We start from the raw sequence: 21,843 nt of genomic DNA on the forward strand, positions 1-21,843 counted from the left end.
TCGCCACTGCCCAGCTGGTGTTTGTCCTTTTAATAGGCTGTTTCTAGAAGTGTGTATTGGCCATCCACCTGGTTTATATTTTTCCATGAACATGGTAAGTGGGAGTCACTTCCCAAGAAAGAAAGGGACTTGAATTTTCCTAATATCTAAGGTGCCTTAATGCTGCTTTTGAGGATGGAGAGTGGAGTTGGTTTTGGCTGTGTGCAATGCCATTAAACTCCTCCCCCGTGTATTTTCTAAGGTTTATTCATTATAATTGTTAATTGTACTTTTTAAATTTGCTTTTTAACAGCAGGATATGAGGCTGGCTCTAAGAGCCAGTAGCAGGCAATTGAGCTGAATGAGGAGGGAGAGGGTCTCTGGGGTTGTGCTGAGCCTAGCTGGGGTTGTTGGAGGAGAGCACTCTGGAGGGGTGGCACACACTGCAGTGACAGTCCCTCCCAAGGCTGGTTGAGGCACCTCACTGGTGACTGGTCTGAAAGCACGTGGCTACGTCATGGAAAGCCAGTCTTTTCAATGCAAACTTCAACTCCTCCTCCTCCCTCTAATGCCTGTAACTCACAGCCAAGGCTGGGCGAGGAATACGGACGGACGAAAGATTTTCCTCATGCTCATGGTGCCTGGAGACTGAAAGGAAGAGTGTAAGGAAGGAGGAAGGAAATTTGTGGCGCTTTCTACCTACTACGAGACTGACAAGGGGAGGGGGCATCGTCTCTTCGTGATTAAGAACTGCAGTTTCAGTCCGATCCCACGGAGCTCTGGTGATTGCTTATTTAAAAAAAAAAAAAAAAAAATTGACCGCGGGAGAACGAAGGCTCAGTCTTTGGTGGCCAGACCAATCTAGGAGGTGGTATTGGTGTATGAGTGTGTGTGGTGGTGTTTTGTTTTGTTTTGTTTTTTTCTTTCTTTCTTTTTTCCTTTCTTCCTCTCCCCCCCCCCCCTTTTTTTCCCTTCTCTCCTAGGGGCTACACAATGGCAGTCTTCTCTCGCTAAGATGAAGCCGGTTTGCCTTCTGCAGATCCGCCCATCTTCAGTTCCATTGAGTAAAAGGCTATGATTTTCTCTTTGGGGATCTTTTGTGCATTCCTGTTCTTCCTGATTAGTTCTGGTCTCGTTTGGGATTTCTTTGCTTTTTTTGGTTTGGCTTCATGTGAAAAAGGATTTTTTCTCTCCAACCCTTTGGTCATGATCCAGTGGTGATCAAGAGGGGATAAATCGTTCACCCTGGCCGAGAAAAAACAATCGCTGAGAAGTCTCAAAGAGATATACCACGTGAGGGGAAAAAACTGGGAGAAGATTCGGAATATTAACGTTTTTCCTATGGTAAAACCGGTGCCCCTCTTCAGGAGAACTGATTTCAAGTTATTATTATGCAACCACAAGGGCCTCTTCTTTCTCAGGGTGTCTAAGCTGCTGGGTTGCTTTTCGCCCAAATCAATGTGGTTTCTTTGGAACATTTTCAGCAAAGGAACGCATATGCTGCAGTGTCTTTGTGGCAAGAGTCTTAAGAAAAACAAGAACCCAACTGGTAAGCAAAGCATGCATCATATTCTGTTTTTTCCTCGTAATATCCTGTCTGTTGCTCACTGAGCTAGGTCTGCAGTTTTGCTATGCAGGATGCCAGGGAACATGCAAGGAACCCGGACAGTGTTGCATACAGAGGTGTTGCATGAATAAACAAGTAGCCACCGCCGGATCTGCGTCCTCTCGACCCGAAAACCGTGATCAACAGCTCTTAGCTTTGACACAATCCATCACTAGGAGGGAGGAGGAAACTTTTTTTTTTTAAATCCCTCTACTAAACGGGTTTGGTCTCCCGTGTCTGGTGGAATATTGAAGGGCTTATGGCTTATGGCTGTGCCAGGAGAAAGAACAGAGAGCTTGCTTTACTTCTGCTCCTCCGGGGACATAGCTTTAGACTTTCTGATTAGCTTGCACAATATTCGCCATCCCATCACCTTTAGCAGAGTAAAAGCGCCCCCTCTCTCCTGGCCCGGCTCGTCCGTCAGCCCTCCCCCCCCCACCCCCCCCCGCTCCCCTCGTCTAGCTCTGGGTGTTATTAACTCATTCCCTAGTCTGCCTCTGACACATCCAGCCTGCGAACAGTGAACACTGGAACAGGGCTTGTACCTGGGGGAACCAGGACCCAGAGGACAAGCCCAGTTCCTCTAGTACATGCCATTTAAGTCCCTTCCCCTTTCAAAAACTGCGTGGAAATCCTGTGTGTAGGTCCCAGGACGACCAGCGGGTCCCTGGCTTATACCTCCTGGCGATCATGCGCCCAGATTTCAAAGGGCTCCAACAGGGAAACTTGCAGTATATTACATAAGAAATGCAAATGCAGGTGATTTGGGGAGCCGTTCCCAGGGGTTTACTTCCCTGTGTCTAGTCTGAGGCGTTTCGGAGCAGTGGAGTCGTGGGCGAGCAGCCCTTAAGCAGCCAGGCCTGAGGGCTGCCTGGTGGTGGCAGCTGTGGCAAAGGAGGCTGGGTGCAGTCTTTCCTGAAATCATTCCTGCTGTCAGCCAAGAGTGTGCGGCATCCCTTGGCTGGGATAGGGTGGGAATTGACCTGGAGCGGTTTTCTTTTTTCTTTTTCTTTTTCTTTCTTTCTTTTTTTTTCTTTTGGTCTGTAGTTGTGCTTGAGGGGCGGGGGATCATTTGTCCTGCCGCGGCAGCGGGGCGACTAAGGCTGCTGAAACTGGCACTGCGGTGCACTAGATCATGGCTCTCCGCGGCAGCCTTGACACCTGGAGCTCAGAGCCGGCCACGCTGGCATCCAGAACTCCCACGGCTGGGCAGCAAGTGGCTGCTCGCTCCCAGCCTCTGAGCCTAGCAAATGTAGCATCACAGAGATGACGCGAGCAGAGGGGGCTGCGGCCCAGTAGCTGCAGGGAGAACAGAGGAGCGTGGGTGGGCGGGGTTGGAGGCAGTGGGTGTGGAGGTCTAGGACGTTTTGCAGCCACCACTTATGCAGCAAAAGGCAAGGTGCATGCGAGGTGTTAAGAGTGTCCAAAAGGGCCGATGTTCCTGTGCTCAAGCCAAGGGAAGTTGCTCCTATCTGGGAAGCTTAGAGGACTGTGGAGGTTCTGAGAGGAGCTAGCTGTTGGCTTCCAGGAGGGTTCCCTGCTGCAGTGGAGTTGTTGTCACTGTCCTACAGCCCTGGTCCCTGAGTTCTAGATCCACGACCTGTCTAACCAGCCTCCTTCACTGTCTCCTGTCCTTTTACCCTTTTGTTCCTTAACTACTCAGCGTTTAGTGACTCTGGAACGGTGTTCTCATCCCGAGACTTGTCTAAGGGGATAGCAGATTGGACACCTTACTAAGCAGAGCATTACTTATACAGGCTCAGGGTGTACTCCCAGTCCTTGGCATCCAGCCTAACACTACAGATGCTTGGTTCAATTACCCACCTACATCTGCAGCACCGGTTCATGTCCTGGGCATGAAATAGCTGTCTGTAGGACTTCCCAAAGTGGGACAGGTCAAAGGCTGTAAGCCTTCTTGGGTTATTCTGTGAAAAGATTTAGCTCTCTTCTGAGAAAGGAGCACATAAAAAGCCTTTCTTTTTTGAGACGTGGCCATTTGTCTAGGGACCTTGAAGCCAGCCCTTCCATAGTATTGGTGAGTGGGAAATAATTCAGCAGGAAGAAAGAGTAAGTTTGTTCCGAGGCCTTTATGTTTTTATTGTAAATAATTTTACTGGAAATGCCAATCCCTCCACCACTAGGTTAAAGTACTTTTTATTACACTTCCCCCTCCCCACCCACTTTCATCTCTCTAGAATAGTTTTCTCTTTCCAAAGTGTTTTGGAAGGTGTTAAACAAATGGTTATTTGTTTTAAGAGCAATTTATTTTGCAGCTTATATATGCTAATGTACTTGAGTGTTGAAGTGATGGGTTAACCCATGGTATGTCTGACAACATCACCAAATACTCTAATAAGATAGTTGTGTCTTAGATTGCCAGTGATTTGAGTCCAAATTGGGAGTCAGAGAATTTTGGAGATTAAAAAAATGGAACATTGATGTATCAAACTATGTAGCTGGCATTTAAAAGGCTTTGATCTTTTTAGTTGGACTCAAACCCATGCCTGCCATTTCCTCTGGATATTGTACTTGGTGTGGTCTATTCTTCTGCTATTAACACAAAGCCTATAATCATTTGCAGTTTTTGATCCCAAGATAGCAATACAACTAAGAATTTAATTGGGTAATTAAAATAAAACAAGGACTAAAATCCTCTTAACTGTTTAAAACAAAAAGAACAGAATGACTACTACCTATTATATTATCTTAAATCTAAAAGGAGGACAATTAACTGGTTTCAAATGAAAAAGCTTGACAGAATGCTGTCAAGCACTAGGGAATTGGTGCAAAGCATCCCTTATGATTTCAAAGACAGATTTTAGCCTGTGTTTTCTTCTTTATCTTTGCAAGTTATGAAATAATTTACTGATTTTTTTTGGTTCTTGAAATCATCAACAAGTGTGGGGAGTTAGGCTAAAGGTTCCTGGGCTAAAAGTTTTAGAGCAGGTTAGTGTAAAAATAAGCAGATAATAGAGGTATGGATTTACTACTTTGTCCTGTAGTTCTGTTATGTGATATCTAGGGAGAAAAGATCATGCAGCATGTGTTTGTGCTACATATTCTTTTAAAAACTGAATCACAGTGGTTTAAAATATTTGGATGTAAAGTAAAATCTGCTAATTTCAAAAAAGTATCTAGTATTTCAAAGTACAGTGATTATCAGAGAACACATTCGATGCACATACATGCTCAAATGTCCTACTTTCTATTTCCCTAGCTGAGCAAGAGCTGTGCATTTAGAAGAAATGTTACCTGCTGTAGCTTTTGCTGTATGAGTCATGAAAGGTGACTATATTTTAGGCAAATCAATTAAATAGGAATACTAAGTACAAAGTGCTCTTTTTTGGGCCTAGAAAAGTCTTGGTATGTTTTTTTGAACCAGTATAATAGTTTAGAATGTCCAGTGTATATAATAGGCTGATTTAGAAAATAATCTAGGTCACTGCTTTTGAAGCAAAGAGTGATAAGGTAAAAAGTATGACTGATAAGTACTAAGGTTGTGTCATTGCTGTCTCTCCAGATTCATAAAACAAGCAAAGGAAGTCAGGGACTCTTTCACATACTGTACCCAATACACCACAGACAAGACCCCCAAGCCTTCTCACAATGTATGAGAATCTTCTTGAGTACAGACGTCTATGGTGGGAAGATATATAGGAAGTGGATTACCTAGACATAATTCCACAGAGTGCACTGGAAACATTCCACAGATTCTTGGCCTTTTGTGTTCCCATCATGGCCTTTTGAAGTGAGAAAATAGGGAGATAGGGAAGGAAAAATACACCAAGTGTGCAGCAAATGAAGATATCAAATTCAGATAGTGTAGACAGAATAAGAAACAGGTGGAAAGTTCTTCTTGTAACGTTCTTAAACTGAGTTGGGCCTTGTTTCCATCCAGGAAGGTTTTAGTTACTGAGGTAGTAAAGTGAGCTATACCAAGCAGTGCCACTTCATGAACCAAAGGTATTATTTTTAGCAAGGCTTCCAAATACTGAATTGCTGGAAGAGTGGACTTTTTTTTATTTTCTTTAAGTTGACATCCAAGTTAATAAGTGTAAAATCAATGCATGATAATGTGAACTCACCTTTAACAATGAAGATGATGTTTAAACAGTGCACCACTCTTCGAATGTGTTAAAGATAACTCTATACTGTGCTTCACATTTCCCACAGTGAACTATTCCTTTACAATCGTTGAACCCAGCTTTCCATATTTTAGCAAGACACACATTGGAAACTTTTGTGTTTTCATACAAATAGTAACAAGGACAGTAGTCAATGCTTTTGCTCCTTTGCTCATTTTGACATCTTGTCTCATTCACCCTCACTTATAAGTTTTTTATAAATACTGTGTATATGTATTAAAATGGAAGCATTTATTCCAAATAGTTTCTTGTGCTTTATGGGGAAACAGTTGAGACACTTGAAGAGTGTGGCAAAAATTCTGCCCCTGTGAAGTTTATCTAGCCATTGCATTATGCCTAGAGTTAAAAAACAAGCAAAAACCTTTGAACCCAACTTAGCCCTACCCTCAAGTCAATGTGTGTCAGGGATAGTCTATATTGTTCCTTAAGCCTTTGGTTTATGCGCCATGCATTGAATTCAGGTGTGAGCTGAACCTGGGCATTGACTGGCTGGGCATTTTCTGAGGGAGATGGCTCAATTTCTTAATTTATTCCTGAGATGCAATTCCAGATTTTTGCTATTCTGTTTTGGAAGAGTCACTAATCCTGATGTTTTCCCCGTGTATTTCTCTAGTCACTACAAAATAATGCTTTTACTTTGGTCAAAGATATACAGTGATTAGGGAAGTCAAAAAGAGAAACTCCTAGGATTTTGTGAACATGGAGGTCAAAAGAAAGAACAAGGAACACATTTACAGAGAATCTGTTATATAGGGAACACTGACAGTGGTTTTGGACATTACTGCACTTCCTTTTTCCTGATAAAGCTTCTGCATGTGTCAGACTATACCTGACACACACTGACTTGAGGGTAGGGCTAAGTTGGGTTCAAAGGTTTTTGCTTGTTACTTAACCCTAGGCATAATGCAATAACTGGTTTAAAATTCACAGAGGCAGAATTTTTGCCACACTCTTCAAGTGTCCCAAGCTTAGCACATTTGTAAAACGTTACAGTAAGATGAATAGTGAAAAGCTGATAGTTCTAAAAGCTGAACCATGGAACTGTGTCATTGGCAGTATGATAGTTGGCCAAGTTTATTCAGCGTTCACTTCTGTTCTGAACGATGAAAACGAAACGAAACACATAAACATAAATAGGTAAGCGAAAATGGCAGCAGTGGCATCAATGTTTGGCTCTTTGCATACCTGAGTGATTTTACAGAAATGACCTGAATCTGAAACTTGAGGCCTCCAGTCTCTTCCTCATACCTGACCCTTCTCTAAAACCCAAGCCACGGGATTATTGTATGCTCTCTGTAAGCTTACCCTTAAAATCACAAATAAAGGTTGGGAGCCCTCCCAGTTCCCTATGTCGGTTTCATTTTTTTTTTTCCTGGTCATTTTTTCTTTCCTTTTCTGCAAAAGTTGAGTGTTTTGTTCTTTTTCTCCTTGGAGCTCCTTTCTCCAAGGCAATATCTAGGACCCTCCTTTATTTATTTATTTATTTATTTATTTATTTATTTATTTATTTATTTATTTATTTGTTGTTGAATTGGCAGCTGTCTCTAAAGAAGCCTTCTCACTTCTAGTTTTTCTTTTGCAGTTTAAAAAGCAGGGATTTTCCAACTTTTTTTGCTCCATCTACTACCAACCACCAAACTAGTTTGCTTCCTTTTTCCAGGAGCCAGTTTAATAGCGTGGAGGATGGTAGGACACAGTGCCTTTGGAATGAGAGGCTTGGAGTTTGTGTCAGGCAGGGACAACAAAGCTTGGCAGAAGCTATGGCTTTGGGTGGAGGCCCCTGGCCTCCAGAGAACTGTTAACATTATTTGTTCTGTTCAAAGCCATGAGTCGTGAGTCTTAAACTCTGCAGCTCTGATCTGTTCACAGCGTGGAAACCCCTTGGAGATCTGACTGAAGCTGGTGAAGGGAACAGGTTGAGAGGGGCAGGTTTCCTCCCGGCCTGACCCATCAGTCCCTTCCCTCCTAGGCTTTCAGGAAAGTGACTCGCAGTTTCCCGCCTCAGGGACTCTGCTTAGCAGTGCAATGCGGCAGAAGCAGCTTGCTGGAGCCACCTTCGCACGGGAAGTTTCTGTTGCCACGGAGATGACCTCTGACCCCGAGAGCATCTCTGGTGGCCCCTTTGCTGGTGCCATGGTTGCTATGGGAACTTCAGTGGCCAGGATCCTGGGGCTGGAGCAACTAGTGAGTAAGGGCCAGGGCTCTGGCAGCCACTCTGCCCTCTTCCTTCCAGGCGCAGGGCCATGGTTGCCCTGTGGACCCCAGGGGAGGAGAGCTCCACCTGCTGATGACAGCACAGGCAGGGAACCTTGGTCCCAGCCCACAGGTGGCCGCCTCTGCCTGTTCCTCTCCCAGGCTGCTTTATAGAGAGTGTGCTGCAGAAAGGAACTGGGCTGTCTGCTCTGTGTGCAAGCCAGAGACTGAGAGCCTTTTTTGGATCCCAATTCTGGGCTCAGTTTTCCCATTAACTTACAGGAGACTTGCATATATTCCTGAAGTTTTATGTGCTCCAGTCTCAGGTGTAATCCAAATGGTTTTGATTGAGAATAATTTCAAGGCAGCACCACCTCACATAGTTTTGATTTCTGAAACCTTTACATTTACTCTGCTCTCTTCTCCCCTGTCCCCTTCCCTGTGTCTTTCCTGGTCTTTGTTGACTGCATTTAAGTTGCGTTTTAAAATTAGTATTTATCAGATGTGGGGCTACCTTCAAGCTCATGAATGGTTTGCTTCTTTTCCTAGTGTGCCAACTCCTTACTGGGAATACTAGTGACTGCTTGCAAAAGTTCATAACTGTAGGCACAAACACAGGCAGCGACTCTCAGCCGTAGAAGAAGAAACTGCAGAGAGCTACTCAAGCGTTTTCTAGAGCTGCGAGTTTGCTGTTGAGATGGTGTTCCACTTGACTCATTCTGTCTCTAGATCCTTTTTCTGGGGGACTGCTAAGCATTTTGAAGGATAGGATGTATACATTGCCTCCCTTTCCTCTTTGGGCTATTGGGAATAATCACTTTAAGTTTTTGTAGCTAGAGTTTTCCTGCCTGGCCCACAGTCAGGACAAATCTCTCTCACCCGCCAGTCCCACAGCCACTCAGACCCAACCAAATAAACACAAGAGACTTATATTGCTTACAAACTGTATGGTCATGGCAGGCTTCTTGCTAACTGTTCTTACATCTTAAATTAATCCATTTCTATAAATCTATACCTTGCCACATGGCTTGTGGCTTACCGGGATCTTCACATGTGGCTTGTCATGATGGCGGCTGGCAGTGTCTCTCTCTCAGCCTTCCACTTCCCAGAATTCTTCTCCTTGTCCCGCCTATACTTCCTGCCTAGCCAATGGCCAATCAGTGATTTATTTACTGACCAATCAGCAACACACTTGACATACAGACCATCCCATAGCAGTTTTAAATATCTCAGTTATAAGTTTAAAAAGAAGATTTCTCAACACTGAAATTTCTCCAACACTGAAATTTATGAAGTTGTTTAGGACCACAGGCTCTTTGTCAAGTATATATTATCCCTCCTCTGTCGCCATATATTTCAGGCTGACCTAGACTCACCATTCTCTTGCCTCAACATACAGAGTACTGGCATTAGAGGCAGGTATGCAGCACATCTAGCTGTTTTCTTAACTTAATAGACTTAAGTTCTCCCGTGTCTCAGGTGTTGTTGCAGGAGAAGCAAAATGAAGAGTTCTAGCATGAATAATTTTGGAGTAGACACAAAGAATTGGGTTAGCTCTGATGGTTCAATACTAGCTCAGAGCTGTAGGCAGAGGAAAATAAGCTAAGGGTCAACAAAGATGATACAGAAGGCTTGCCATAGCGAACAAAACTGAATTATGATGATTGGCTATGAGTTAGTCACTAGAGAAAGTGGGTTGGCATGGAAAAGTCAGTGTGTTTTAAGCTTCGAGCATATGAGAGTAGTACATACTAAGAACTAAGATGAGGATAGAAGTTGTTAATAGGAAATGGCAAGTAGTATAGTTAAAAGGTAAAGAAGAACAGATCATGTGTCAATGTGGCAGCCTTTACGCCCCAGTGTGGAAAACAGCTTTGAGTCAGGAAAGGCTGAAGAAAGGGCATAGAGGAAGCAAATAATATTCTAAGAGATACTATGGTCCCAAAAAACCCCTCTAGAGAGGAAGTGGAATCAGTCTGAGTGAAAAGGTCAATTTGGAAAGGAAGTTAAAGGAGTCTAGAACTTTCTGCCAATAGGCTTTTAAGACTTCAGCAGTTTGTCAGTAATACATTGCCTTTGCTTTGGAATCTGAAAAGCTGTCCAGAGTGCTCTGTCGAGGACCCAAGGAACTTAGTAACAAGTAAGAAACTTTGACAAGTTTCTTTTTATTTTATTATTAATATTTTTTTCATTTATTTTACAAACCGACCACAGTTCCCCACCCCCAACCCCACATCTACTCTGCTCCCCATCCACTCCTCCTCCATCTCCATTCAGAAAGGGGCAGGCCTCCCATGGGCTTGAACAAAGCATGACACATCAATTTGAGGTAGGAATGAGCTCTCCTGCTAGCTTCAAGGCTGGGTGAGGTAATCCAGAATGGGGAACAGGTTTCCAAAAGCCAGCTAAGTGCCAGAGATAGGTCCTGATCTTACTGCTAGGAGCCTTACCAACAGACCAAGCTACACAACTGTCACACACATGCAGAGGGCCTAGGTGGATCCCAATCAGGCTTTGCAATTGTTGGTCTAGAGTCCATGTGCTCCCATGAGCTGTCTCTGTGGGTACCCTTCATGACCTTGACCTCCCTGGCTTATACAATCCCTCCTCCCAGAGCTTGGCTCAGTGGTTGGTTGTGGAGCTCTGCATCTGCTTCCATAAGTTACTGGGTAAAGGCTCTCTGATGACAATTAGGGTAGTCACCAATCTGATTACAGTAGATGGCCAGTTCAGGCACCCTCTTCACTATTGCTAAGAGTCTCAGCTAGGGTCATTTTTGTGGATTCCTGGGGGTTTCCCCGGCACCAGGTTTCTCCCTAACCCTGAAATGGGTCCCCCATCAAGACTTCTCTTTCATTACTCTGCCCCTTCGTCCTACTCCCAACCTACCTCCTGCACCCAGCTTGCCCAACATGCCCCCTCAAGTTCCCATCCTCCCATCCCCCCAACTCCAGCTCCCAGTTTACCCAGATCTCTTCTATTTCCCCTTCCCAGGGAAATACATACATCCCTCTTTTGACTTCTCTTGTTATCTAGCCTCTCTGAGGCTGTAGATTGTAGGTTGGTTATCCTTTACTTTACTACTAATATCTATTTATGAGTGAATACATATCATGTTTGCTTTTCTGCGTCTGGGTTGCCTGCAAATTTCATGAGATCATTGTTTTTTACAGCTGAGTAATACTCCATTGTGTATATATACCACATTTTCCTTATCCATTCTTTGGTTGAGGGGCATCTAGGTTGTATCCAGGTTCTGTCTATTACAAATAATGCTGCTATGAACATAGTTGAGCAAGTATCCTTGTGATATGATTGAGCATCCTTTAGATATATGTCCAAGATTGGTATAGCTGGGTCTTGAGGTAGATTGATTCCCAATTTTCTGAGAAACTGCCATACTGATTTCCAAAGTGGCTGTATCCTCTCTAACATAAGCTGTCCTCAGTGTTTTTGATCTTAGCTATTCTGACAGGTGTAAGATGGTATCTCAGAGTCGTTTTGATTTTCATTTCCTTGGAAACTAAGGATGTTAAACAATTCTTTAAGTGTATCTTGGCCATTTGAGATTCTTCTGTTGAGAATTCTCTGTTTAAATTTGTACCTCTTTTTAAAAATTGGATTATTTGGTATTTTGATATCTAGTTTCTTGAGTTCCTTATATATTTTGGAGATCAACCCTCTGTCAGATGTGGGGTTGGTGAAGATCTTTTTCCATTCTGTAGGCTGCTGTTTTGTCATATTGACCATGTCCTTTGCCTTATAGAAGCTTTTCAGTTTCAGGAGGTCACATTTATTTATTGTCAATCTCAGTGTCTGTGCTACTGGTGTTATATCTAAGAAGGGGTCTCCTGTTCTAATGTCTTCAAGGCTGCTTCCCACTTTCTCTTCTATCATGTTCAGTGTATCTGGATTTATGTTGAGGTCTTTGATCTATTTGGACTTAAGCTTTGTGCAGAGCTACAGATATGTATCTATTTGCATTCTTCTACTTGTCAACATCCAATATGCCAGCACTATTTTTGAAGATGCTTTCTTTTTTCCATTGTATAATTTTAGCTTCTTTGTAAAAAATCAGGTGTTCATAGGTGTATGGATTTGTGTCAGGGTCTTCAATTCCTTTGGTCTGAGTGACTTTAACAGGTTTCTAAGTCAAAATTCAAATAATTCTGGGAATCTTTCTGTGGATGAGATTCTTTTTCTTGATTTTACTCTGAAAATCATAAAGATGGAAATGCTTTATAATGACGACAAGGCAAAGTGTCTTCTATGGTTATGTACAGTTCTTTGTCAATAGCAGGCATTTTTGCATATCTTTTGTTTAATTTGAGAAGCCAAGTAGTACAATTAAAAGTCAAGTTTTCAGATGATTGTTCCAGTCTGTTGGTAAAGGAGAAAGAAGCCCAAACCTCCTGGATTTATATATGTAATGTATTCTTGCTTCCCAGATGCAAACGAAAGTGCTTGTAATTAAAATGTCTTTCCCCTTCCATAGCATTTTGTTGTCTGAGCAATTATAGTGGATCACTGAAGTGAGCCATAACCTTTTCTGCAAAACTGCCTTTTAGATAAAGTGTAGCTTGGAAGGATTCATCATCTCTGTTCTTCCCACTTTCTGCATGTAGTACAGTAATGTATTGTACTTTAAAAAACACAAAAATAAAAAAGCCTAAAGACCAAAACAAAAATGATATTCTTCAATTGTGGGATTAAAATAAAAACAGTCTGGACCTAGTCTTCTCTCATTGTGTTCCTTTTGAGCATTAGGTGTTGTAAGTATTAAGCAATGAAAGGCTGTGTTTACTGGGAGATCTTGCTAAGTTTGCTAATTAAACATTCAGCAGTCATCATCGATCTGCACTACAGTTTTACTCTCAGGTGAATTGAAAGCAGAAACCTAATATGCTAAAGTTTTTCCTTTTATGATCAATGTGATTTGGATTTTTTTCACTAACTTAAAGATATATTCCTATTTACATGGTAACTAAATGGAGTAAAATTCCTTGCATTTCACATATATGATAATAGATATCAAATAAAAGACTTAAAAAGTTAAATAAAATATAAACATTATATGTTTCAAGTGGTACTGTGGGGGTATTTTGATAGATGAATACACTATGTGATAATATAGGAGATGCTTTGAATAAAATAGATGATGAATGTTAGAAATTGTTTTAGGGTACAGTGACCAACTTAATGTGAGGTGGTAGCTTGTCTTCAGTTGCTATAGCAATATCAGCCTGATTAATTTGCTGAGGAGAAACTGTCAGTTGACAGCTGTTTGGGGAAGGACTATCATTCATTTATGTTTTAGAGTGTAACCACTGGTAATGCTCCAGTGGATGTTCCTCCACCTGTGTACATTTGGGGAGCATTAACTGGACTTAGTGGGATATCAAAGAGAAAAAAATAGAAATGAAGTTGGGGAAGCATGTTGAGGGGAGCAAAGGAGTTAGAAGCAGAAGATAGGGCTCAATACCATATCTTATTGTATAAATATATAAAATTCTCAAAGAATAAAAATACAATAAAAATTATGAAGCCTAAGCATAAAGAGTTTAGGAGTCTCCAGGCTGGAAAGTGAAAAATCTGAGTGTACACCAAAGTGACCTAACTCTAGAGTAAATACCCTGAAGTTCCTATACTGCAGCTGCCTCTTTATAAAGCCTGTTAGGTGTATATGTAAAAGTCATCAATATTTGTTCTTGTGTTTTTGTGAATCATTTTGACCTGAAGCTAAAATGAACTACCACAAATTCAACTTTTAGAAACCTGAAGATTTTAATGCTTTCTTTTTGTGATATGATTTAAATTAATCTAAATGTACATTATTTATAGCCTGATGGATTTTGACAGTTGTAGGTTATAGTGATAAACAATAATCTAATCAGGAATTAGATCATTACTGATCACTCCATAAAAAAATTCTCCTTTCTCTTTCAGAAGTGTTCTAATTTCTCCATCTAACTTAAGCTGTAGTTGAATCACAAAACCCTCACATTTCATAGATTGTTTCTTTTAGTCATCAGAATGCTTTTGTTGAAGCAAAACATTGCCTTTGATCAAAAGGAACTGAGTGATATCTTCTTACCTAAATATAAGTAATCAAGGCCTGAGAACAGGGATTCTGATGACTCTAAATAACTTGTTAATCTGTGGAAAAGATTACATTATCTTTTATAGTCACAGAACAGAAGAAAATAACAAGTTAGCACATTTAACAAATACTGGGTCAATGGGAGAAAGCAGGTTTTGAATGTTATAACATTTTTAGCTTTAGGGCTGGTGAAAACCAGTGGATAGCTAAGAATACATTGTAAAAATTTCACAGGTAACCACAAAGATGTTAGGTCAGATGCAAAGGTTGAAAGTAAATGGCTTTTAGATAGGATTGAAAGTAGCCAAAGACAACTTTGCCTCTATATGCTGCATTCTTAGCTGTCACAATGACCTATGAAAAAAGTTCTAGGAGTTAATTTTCTGCAGGATCTTCAGCAAAGAGTGGCTTCTTCAGAGAGTATCAGTTCATGTTTTTGAGACACATCTGTGTCATTGGTGTTAGACCTGTAGGTTTTATGGGGCAGCTTTGGTTTTTAATTTGTAAACTGGAAACTTCTAACTGAATAAATTGAAGCTAACATCTATAAGTTGTCAGTGTACGGAATTTTTAAGCTTGTCACAGGTTACAAAGATGCTACTGCAAGAAAGGAGACTACTGGGACATGGAAAAGGGGCTTGATTACTCCAGAATAATAGGAAGACTGGGCTTCATGTCCTCATCACCTCATTGTGTCCAATACGTTGCCCGGATCCTCAGAGGCAATGTCCAATGATGCAGTAGACATCTGTATAAGGTGGATCTGTGTAGCAGCTAGAATATAAATTTAGAAAACCTCAGGCTTTTAAGAGGCTTCTAACAAAGTTACCTATTAGAGTATGAAGGCAATATACTCATTATCCTGGTCAGCAAACAAATATGTCCTCACATCATGGGTAGATACTGTCCCTTGATTATAAGATGGTTTGCTCATACATCCTTGCAATGATTGTCTGGTTCAGAAGCTGTTACAAGGCTTGGAGAGATGGGGTGGGTACCTTGTCTTTAAATCTACTTTCACAAAGGAATTCTTTCCTGTGATTTTCATGACCTCCATGCCATTCCTCATAATTTCAAAACATACATTGAGGCTATTTTTCAGTTGAAGTCATGGATAATATGTTGAACTTGTAAAGTGGGACCTGTAGCTAGTGGCTGAGTTCATGCCCTTCATAGTCATGAAGCTGAAAGATAGTTGTGCACATTCTGACCACCACAGCCATATCTCTAGTTCTGGCAGCTTTGCAATTCTTCACATTGTGTAATGAACTACTATGTACTTACTTACCCCTCTAGTAGCTACCTGCTATTTTTGCAAGATGATGTTTTCTACTGAAACATTCAACTGGGAAGGAGTAAAAATGTAAACAGGTTATTGTAGTGGGTAGCCATTCCAGCTTTGTTCTGGAAGTTCCAACCCCCACTGAGACTTCGGCAACTGTCACGCCTACAAGGCGGGGCAAAGGGAGGCGCCTGAGGACCCGAGATCTGGATCGACGGACACTCTCTAGGTTCCAGGACCCTGGATGGTGGAGGTGGACCAAGCAGAGCTCCAGAGAACACCGCTGGACTGTGATACACCTTCCCCAGACCCCGCTACCTACCTATCCCTTAATTTGTAAGTTACGCCATTAAATAAATCTTTTAACTACGTGAAGTGGCCTTAATAATTTCACCAGTAGGTTATTTGGACACAAGAACTCTTTCACCAATTCATATCACATTGTATTATATTATTTTCTCATTAGTGTGACCAAATATCTGAAAAGAAGCAACTTAAGGGGGAAAATGTTTATTGTGGCTCATAATTTAAAGGTATGGTTATCACAGTGGGGAGCATGAGGCTGTGGATCATATTATATTGACAGCCAGGAAGCACAGGATGCTAATGTTAAATGCTAATGCTCTTTGTTCTCTTATTTCTACTAAATCTGGGACCCTACCCCCTGGGATGGTGCTGCCCATTCACAGTGGATCTTCCTTCTTCAGTTAAACCTCTCTGGAAACTTCCAGACACATTCAGAGATGTGTATCTTGGGTGATTCAAAAGTCTATCAACCTGACAATATTAACCATTACAGGAATCTTTTTCTTTCTTTCTTTCTTTCTTTCTTTCTTTCTTTCTTTCTTTCTTTCTTTCTTTCTTTCTTTCTTGTTTGTTTTGTTTGTTTGTTTATTTATTTATTTATTTTATTAAGACTTTTTTCATTCATTTTACACACCAATAAAAGGTCACCTCTTCGTTCCTCCTGCCTCCAGCTTCTCCCCACAACCCACCCCGCACTCCTCTGAACAAGAAGGCAAGGCTGTAGCTGGAGTTTTCCTGCCTGGCCCACAGTCAGGATAAATCTCTCTCACCTGCCAGTCCCACAGCCTCAGACCCAACCAAGTAAACACAGAGACTTATGTTGCTTTCAAACTGTATGGCTGTGGCAGGCTTCTTGCTAACTGTTCTTATAGCTTAAATTAATCCATTTCCATTAATCTATACCTTGCCACATGGCTCGTGGCTTACCAGCATCTTCACATGCTGTTTCTCATCATGGAGGCTGGCAGTGTCTCTCTGACTCAGCCTTCCACTTCCCAGCTTTATTCTCCTCCTTGTCCCGCCTACACTTCCTGCCTAGCCAATGGCCAATCAGTGTTTTATTATTGACTAATTAGCAACACATTTGCCATACAGAACATCCCACAGCACAAGGCCTCCCATGGGGAGGCACATCCAGCAGAGGCAAGTCCAAGCCCTCCCCCTGCCTCAAGACTGCATGAGGTGTCCCATCATAGGTAGTGGGTTCCAAAAAGCCCCCTCATGTACCCAGGATGGATTCTGATTTTACCGCCACTGGTCCTCCCAAGCAGATCAAGCTACACAATTGTCTCGCCATGCAGAGGGCCTAGTCCAGTCCCATGTGCTCAGTTGGTAGAGCATGAGACTCTTAATCTCAAGGTTCTGGGTTCGAGCCCCATGTTGGTGCCAATTGTAGACAAATTTCTAAGTGGTCTTATTAAATAAAAAAAACATGGAGCCAAATACAAGAGTGAAAACCTTAGAGATCAGGGAAATAGGAATAGCCACCAAATAACCTTACCTCACCTTGCTGCAGCTTACAAAGTGCCACAACTTCCTGTCTACCCAGGCTTTTATTGCCTTGCTGTTCTGCCCTCTCATTGGTGCTTAGCCCAGCTACCTCACTTCCTTGTCACTGCCTATCTATACAGAACTCTGAGTCTCTGTGGCTGGTACTAGGATTCAAGGTATGTGTCACCATGATTGGCTCTGTTCCCTATTAAGGTCTTGAACACACACAGACTCTGTCTGCTAAGTGATAGGATTAAGGGCATGTGCTGTCACTGCCTGATTTTTGTGTTTACCTAAAATGGCTTGCTATTGCCTCTGATCTCCAGGCAAACTTTATATTAACATACAAATAAAATATCACCACACATACAGGTTCCACAGCCATTAATCCAACTTTCATGAGTTCCCACTAGTTTGGTTTGGTTGTCTTTGCAGATTTCCCCATCATGATCCTGATGCACTTGCTTGTAGAATCCCTTCTCTCTCTCCTACTGGACTCCTGGAGCTCTGCCTGGTGTTTGGCTGTGGATCTCTGCATCTGCCTCCATCAGTCATTGGAGAAAAGTTCTGTGATGAGAGTTAGGGTATTCACTGACCTGATCACTGGGGCAAGCCAGTTCAGTTCAAGAACCCTCTCCACTATTTCTGGTAGTCCAAGCTGGGTCATCCTTGGGGATTCCTGGCAACTTCCCTAGCACCGGGTTTCTCCCTCTCCCCATGATGTCTCCCTCTGTCTTGGTATCTCTCTCATTGCTTTCCCACTCCATCCCTGTTCCATCTCATTCCCTTATGTTCTTTTTCTGCAGTGATTTATGGTGTTATTCTGGCTCCAACAGTGCTGACTATTGTTAGTGGAAATATACATTAAGGAACACTTTACTACAGGAACATTTTTGGGAATGAATATTTATTTTGTACTATTTTGGTTACAAAATTTCAATTGTGTGTTAGGATATCAGTATCTTTGTCCTAGATATTTTAATTTTTGAAATGGCACAAATTTATAACATGAATATTTAAGAATGATAACCTATTAAAGAGGAAATCTTACAGGTAACTAACCAATAAGGCCTTAAATTAGAAGTCACATGGTATACACATGGCCACATACATATAGGAATGGGAATATGTTTCTTTTAGATGGTGATGGTGGTAGATATAATGTTTTGGGAGCCAACACAACTTAAATCCAAATTCTGTGTTGGGTGAGTAGTGATTGAATCAAACCTTCTTTTTTTTTTTTTGGTAAATTAGGGAGAGAGGAATAGACTAACTGCATAATGTCACAGGACTGGATGCTAAGGTATCAAGGAAAGGGCCTGACTGATTAATCTTAACATAATTCTGAATAAAAGGTGTAATGTACACTCTGCTCAAGTAAAGATGCTACATCAGAATCATGGTCCAAACTGTGTCATTTGGGTAAGTGCCCATCACTATATCCATCCCCTCAGGTACCAACTGACTTTTGAGAACCCACATAAGGGTGTTTAGGGTCATTCAGTTAACAATGAGACTTGCAGCTTTCCTCTTTCATGCTTCTTAGTCAATGAAGACAGAGGTGGTATCTATCACCCTTCATCTTGATATCAGTCTGACTATACTTTTCATTTTAGTATTAAAATTTTAATGTAAGATGAATCTTTGTACTTCTTTTATATTTCTTAACATTGCTAAATGGTAGAAATGCTTTTAGATACAAGTATATATTTTGTTATGGATGATTTTATCTGTCTCAACTTTAGAATTATGAAAATATTATGGGAAACAATAGATGTTGGTACTATATATATATATATATATATATATGTATATATATATTTCAGTTACAGAAAGGTGATTTTCAGATAATAATACAATATGTTTATTTCTTAATTGTTATATTACATTATGACAAAGTGTCTATATTTATATAATGCATAGTGACATGCTACTTTAACATAGCACCTCACAGGTTAAATTGTGGTTTGTAATTTTCTAAGTTTCAGGTAAACACTAAGTAGTTAAATGTACTTATGGCTATGAATACATAGTAGATAACTCACTTGGACATTTATGTCCTCACCCTATCTGTCGGACATCACAATATTTTACATAAGAGAGCCACAAAGACAGTGTTCATATTAACAATAATTTAAAAGAAACAAGTAAAAACTCAGATGTAGGTTGGTACAACTGTTGCTATTTCAGTTCTTAGACTTATGATCATGAAAAACAGTTTAATAGTTATACTAGACAGTTTGTGGGCTTTCATAGTGTTGTAGTTTGAAAGAAAATAGCCTGCAAAGGGAGTGGCACTATTAAGAGGTGTGGCTTTGTTGGAGGAGGTGTGTCACTGTGAGGAGGGCTTTGAGTTCTTCTTGCTCAAACTGCTCCCAGTGTCACAGACCACTTCCTGTTGCCTGTAAGATGTAGGACTCTCAGCTATTTCTCCAGTACCGTGTCTGCCTGCACATCAGTATATCCCATGATGATGATGATGAACTGAACCTCTGAATTGTAAGTGAGCCACCCCAATTAAATATTTTCCTTTTTAAGAGTTGCTGTGGTCATGGTGTCTCTTCACAACAATAGAAATCCTAACTAAGATGCATAACTATTCCTGAATTTTGTTTGGTTTTAATGACATAGATTTAATTGTAGCCCAAGGTGATCTTGAACTTAAAATCCTCTTGCCTCACCTTCCTGGATGCTGAAATTATGAATATGTGATACCAAGCTTGGCAATTTTTTTTGTCCTTTCAGGTGGTCTACCTGCAGTTCAATATGGGGCTCCCTTGACGAAATGTCCCAAGTCCTCTAAACTTACTTTTCTGAGGGTCTTGTTTTGAAACAGATCATCTTATATTCTAATGAAGGGATAAACTGATCTTTTCCCCTTCTCTGCTCTTCCTTACTCTCCTTTTCCTCATGTCCTTAATATTAATGTCATGAGATCCTATTCATTGGGTTAAATTAGCAAAGGATTTGGACTAAATCAAGAGCTCATTGCTCTTAAGATCTGAGAATAAATTCCTGTGTTAGCTTTCTCTACTGTAACAAATATCAAGATAATCAACTTATAAAAAGAAAGAGTTTATTCTTGCTCACTGTTTTGGAGTTTTCAGTCCATGGCTAGTCAGCCTCATTGCTTTTAGGCCTGTGGTGAGTCAACTGACTTGGGCGAAAGAATAGGATGGCACAGAAACACTCACTTCAGTGTCAGGACACATACAAAAAAAGAGGAAGGGGTTGGAGTCCTACTATCTCCTCTTTTGGTATGGTCCAGTGACACAAAGACTACCTGTTAACCCCCCCCCCCCCTTAAAAGTTCCCCTTCCTTCCAATTGTACCTTTCTGAAGACTGTCTTTACTACCTGGACCTTTGGGAAACACTAAGTTTTAAACTACAACAGCTGGGCACATTCGAAAATGACAATGGATCAGTGAACAAATGTAAAACAGGTTGTGATCTGAAACTGACATATTCCACAAAGCTGACTAATGATATCTGTGGGGGCTGTTATTCATTGTAACTGATTCTGAGGATGGAACCCAGGGCCTCACATGATAGGCAGGTGCTCTACCACTGAGCTACTTTTGCAGTTTTTTTGTTTTTTAAATTTGCTTGCCTAGAATGACATAATCTGAAAATTCTGTTTCTTCTACATCTTTGATGATATTTGTCACTGTCTTTTTTATTCTAGTCCTTCTAGCAGGTGTAAGTTTATATGTCTCTGTAGTTTTTGGTTGTATTTTCCCAGTTACTAGTGATACTGAGTGCCTTTCCATGTTCTTATTGGCCTCTTGTGTATCTTCTCTAGAGAAATATGCACTTACATTCTTTGACACTTTAAATTGAGTCATTTATTCTTTTAGTTTTGAATTGTAAGGAGTCCATTATATATTCTAGACACAAATTTCTTATAAGGCTTATTATTTACAAATATTTTCTTCCATTCTGCTTATTTTACTCCCACATTCTTGATGGTATCCTTTAAAGTGTTTTGATTTTGTGAGGTCTAATTTATCAATTTTTCATCAGTCATATATATATATATTATTTATATCTATATATAATATATATTTATATATATATATATAAATATACTATTTATATCTATGAAATCATTTCCTAACTCCACTTTACAAGGATGTAGCCTTAAGTTTTTGTTGGAGAGATGTAGTAATTACATTTACGTCTAGGATCCATTGTGAGTTAATTTTTTCACATAGTATGAAACATGTGTATTTTTTTACATGTTGGCATTTATTTGTTTAAGGAATGTTTAGAAAGCTTATTCTGAGTTGATATAAACCAAAGTAATGTTTCTTTATTTCTACAACCACTTTTAACTAATTTTATCAAAGAATGATCTAATAATGTCTCAATATTTCAAAGAAATAAATTATAGGTGTCTAATGGACCTACAGTAGAGATAAGGTGAATTTTTTATGGGAGTGCATGTCTACTTTTACTATATCTTATTTCAAAAGAGCTTTTAGATCAATAGCTTCCTGCAACGTGCAAGCATTTTCAAGAAATCAAATAACATATGCTTGAAACCATTCAGGGCTCCAGAAGAACATACCTTAGTCTAGGTGTTTATAAACAATAGAAATTTATTTCTCATAGCTCTACAGGTGGGGAAAACCAAGGTTGAAGTGTCAAAGGGTGCAGTGTCTCCTGAAGGCTTGATCTTGGATTCAGATACGGAACCATTTTGGCTGTATCATCATATGATGTAAGGAACGATGGAAC

The 21,843-nt window shown here is 40.6% G+C and overlaps 1 protein-coding gene across 2 annotated transcripts in view; it reads left to right on the forward strand.

Annotated features, from left to right (window-relative positions):
• The first annotated feature begins 1,320 nt into the window (after positions 1-1,320).
• The window catches only part of Fgf14 (fibroblast growth factor 14), a 651,360-nt gene continuing 630,837 nt past the window's right edge, over positions 1,321-21,843 (forward strand). For both annotated transcript variants that reach the window (XM_059273157.1, XM_059273159.1), the window contains exon 1: positions 1,321-1,528. In XM_059273157.1, coding sequence (XP_059129140.1) covers positions 1,321-1,528 — 208 coding nt within the window. The remainder of the gene's footprint in view (positions 1,529-21,843) is intronic.

Source organism: Peromyscus eremicus, chromosome 9 (genome assembly GCF_949786415.1).
Source record: "Peromyscus eremicus chromosome 9, PerEre_H2_v1, whole genome shotgun sequence".
NCBI classification, from domain to species: domain Eukaryota; kingdom Metazoa; phylum Chordata; class Mammalia; order Rodentia; family Cricetidae; genus Peromyscus; species Peromyscus eremicus.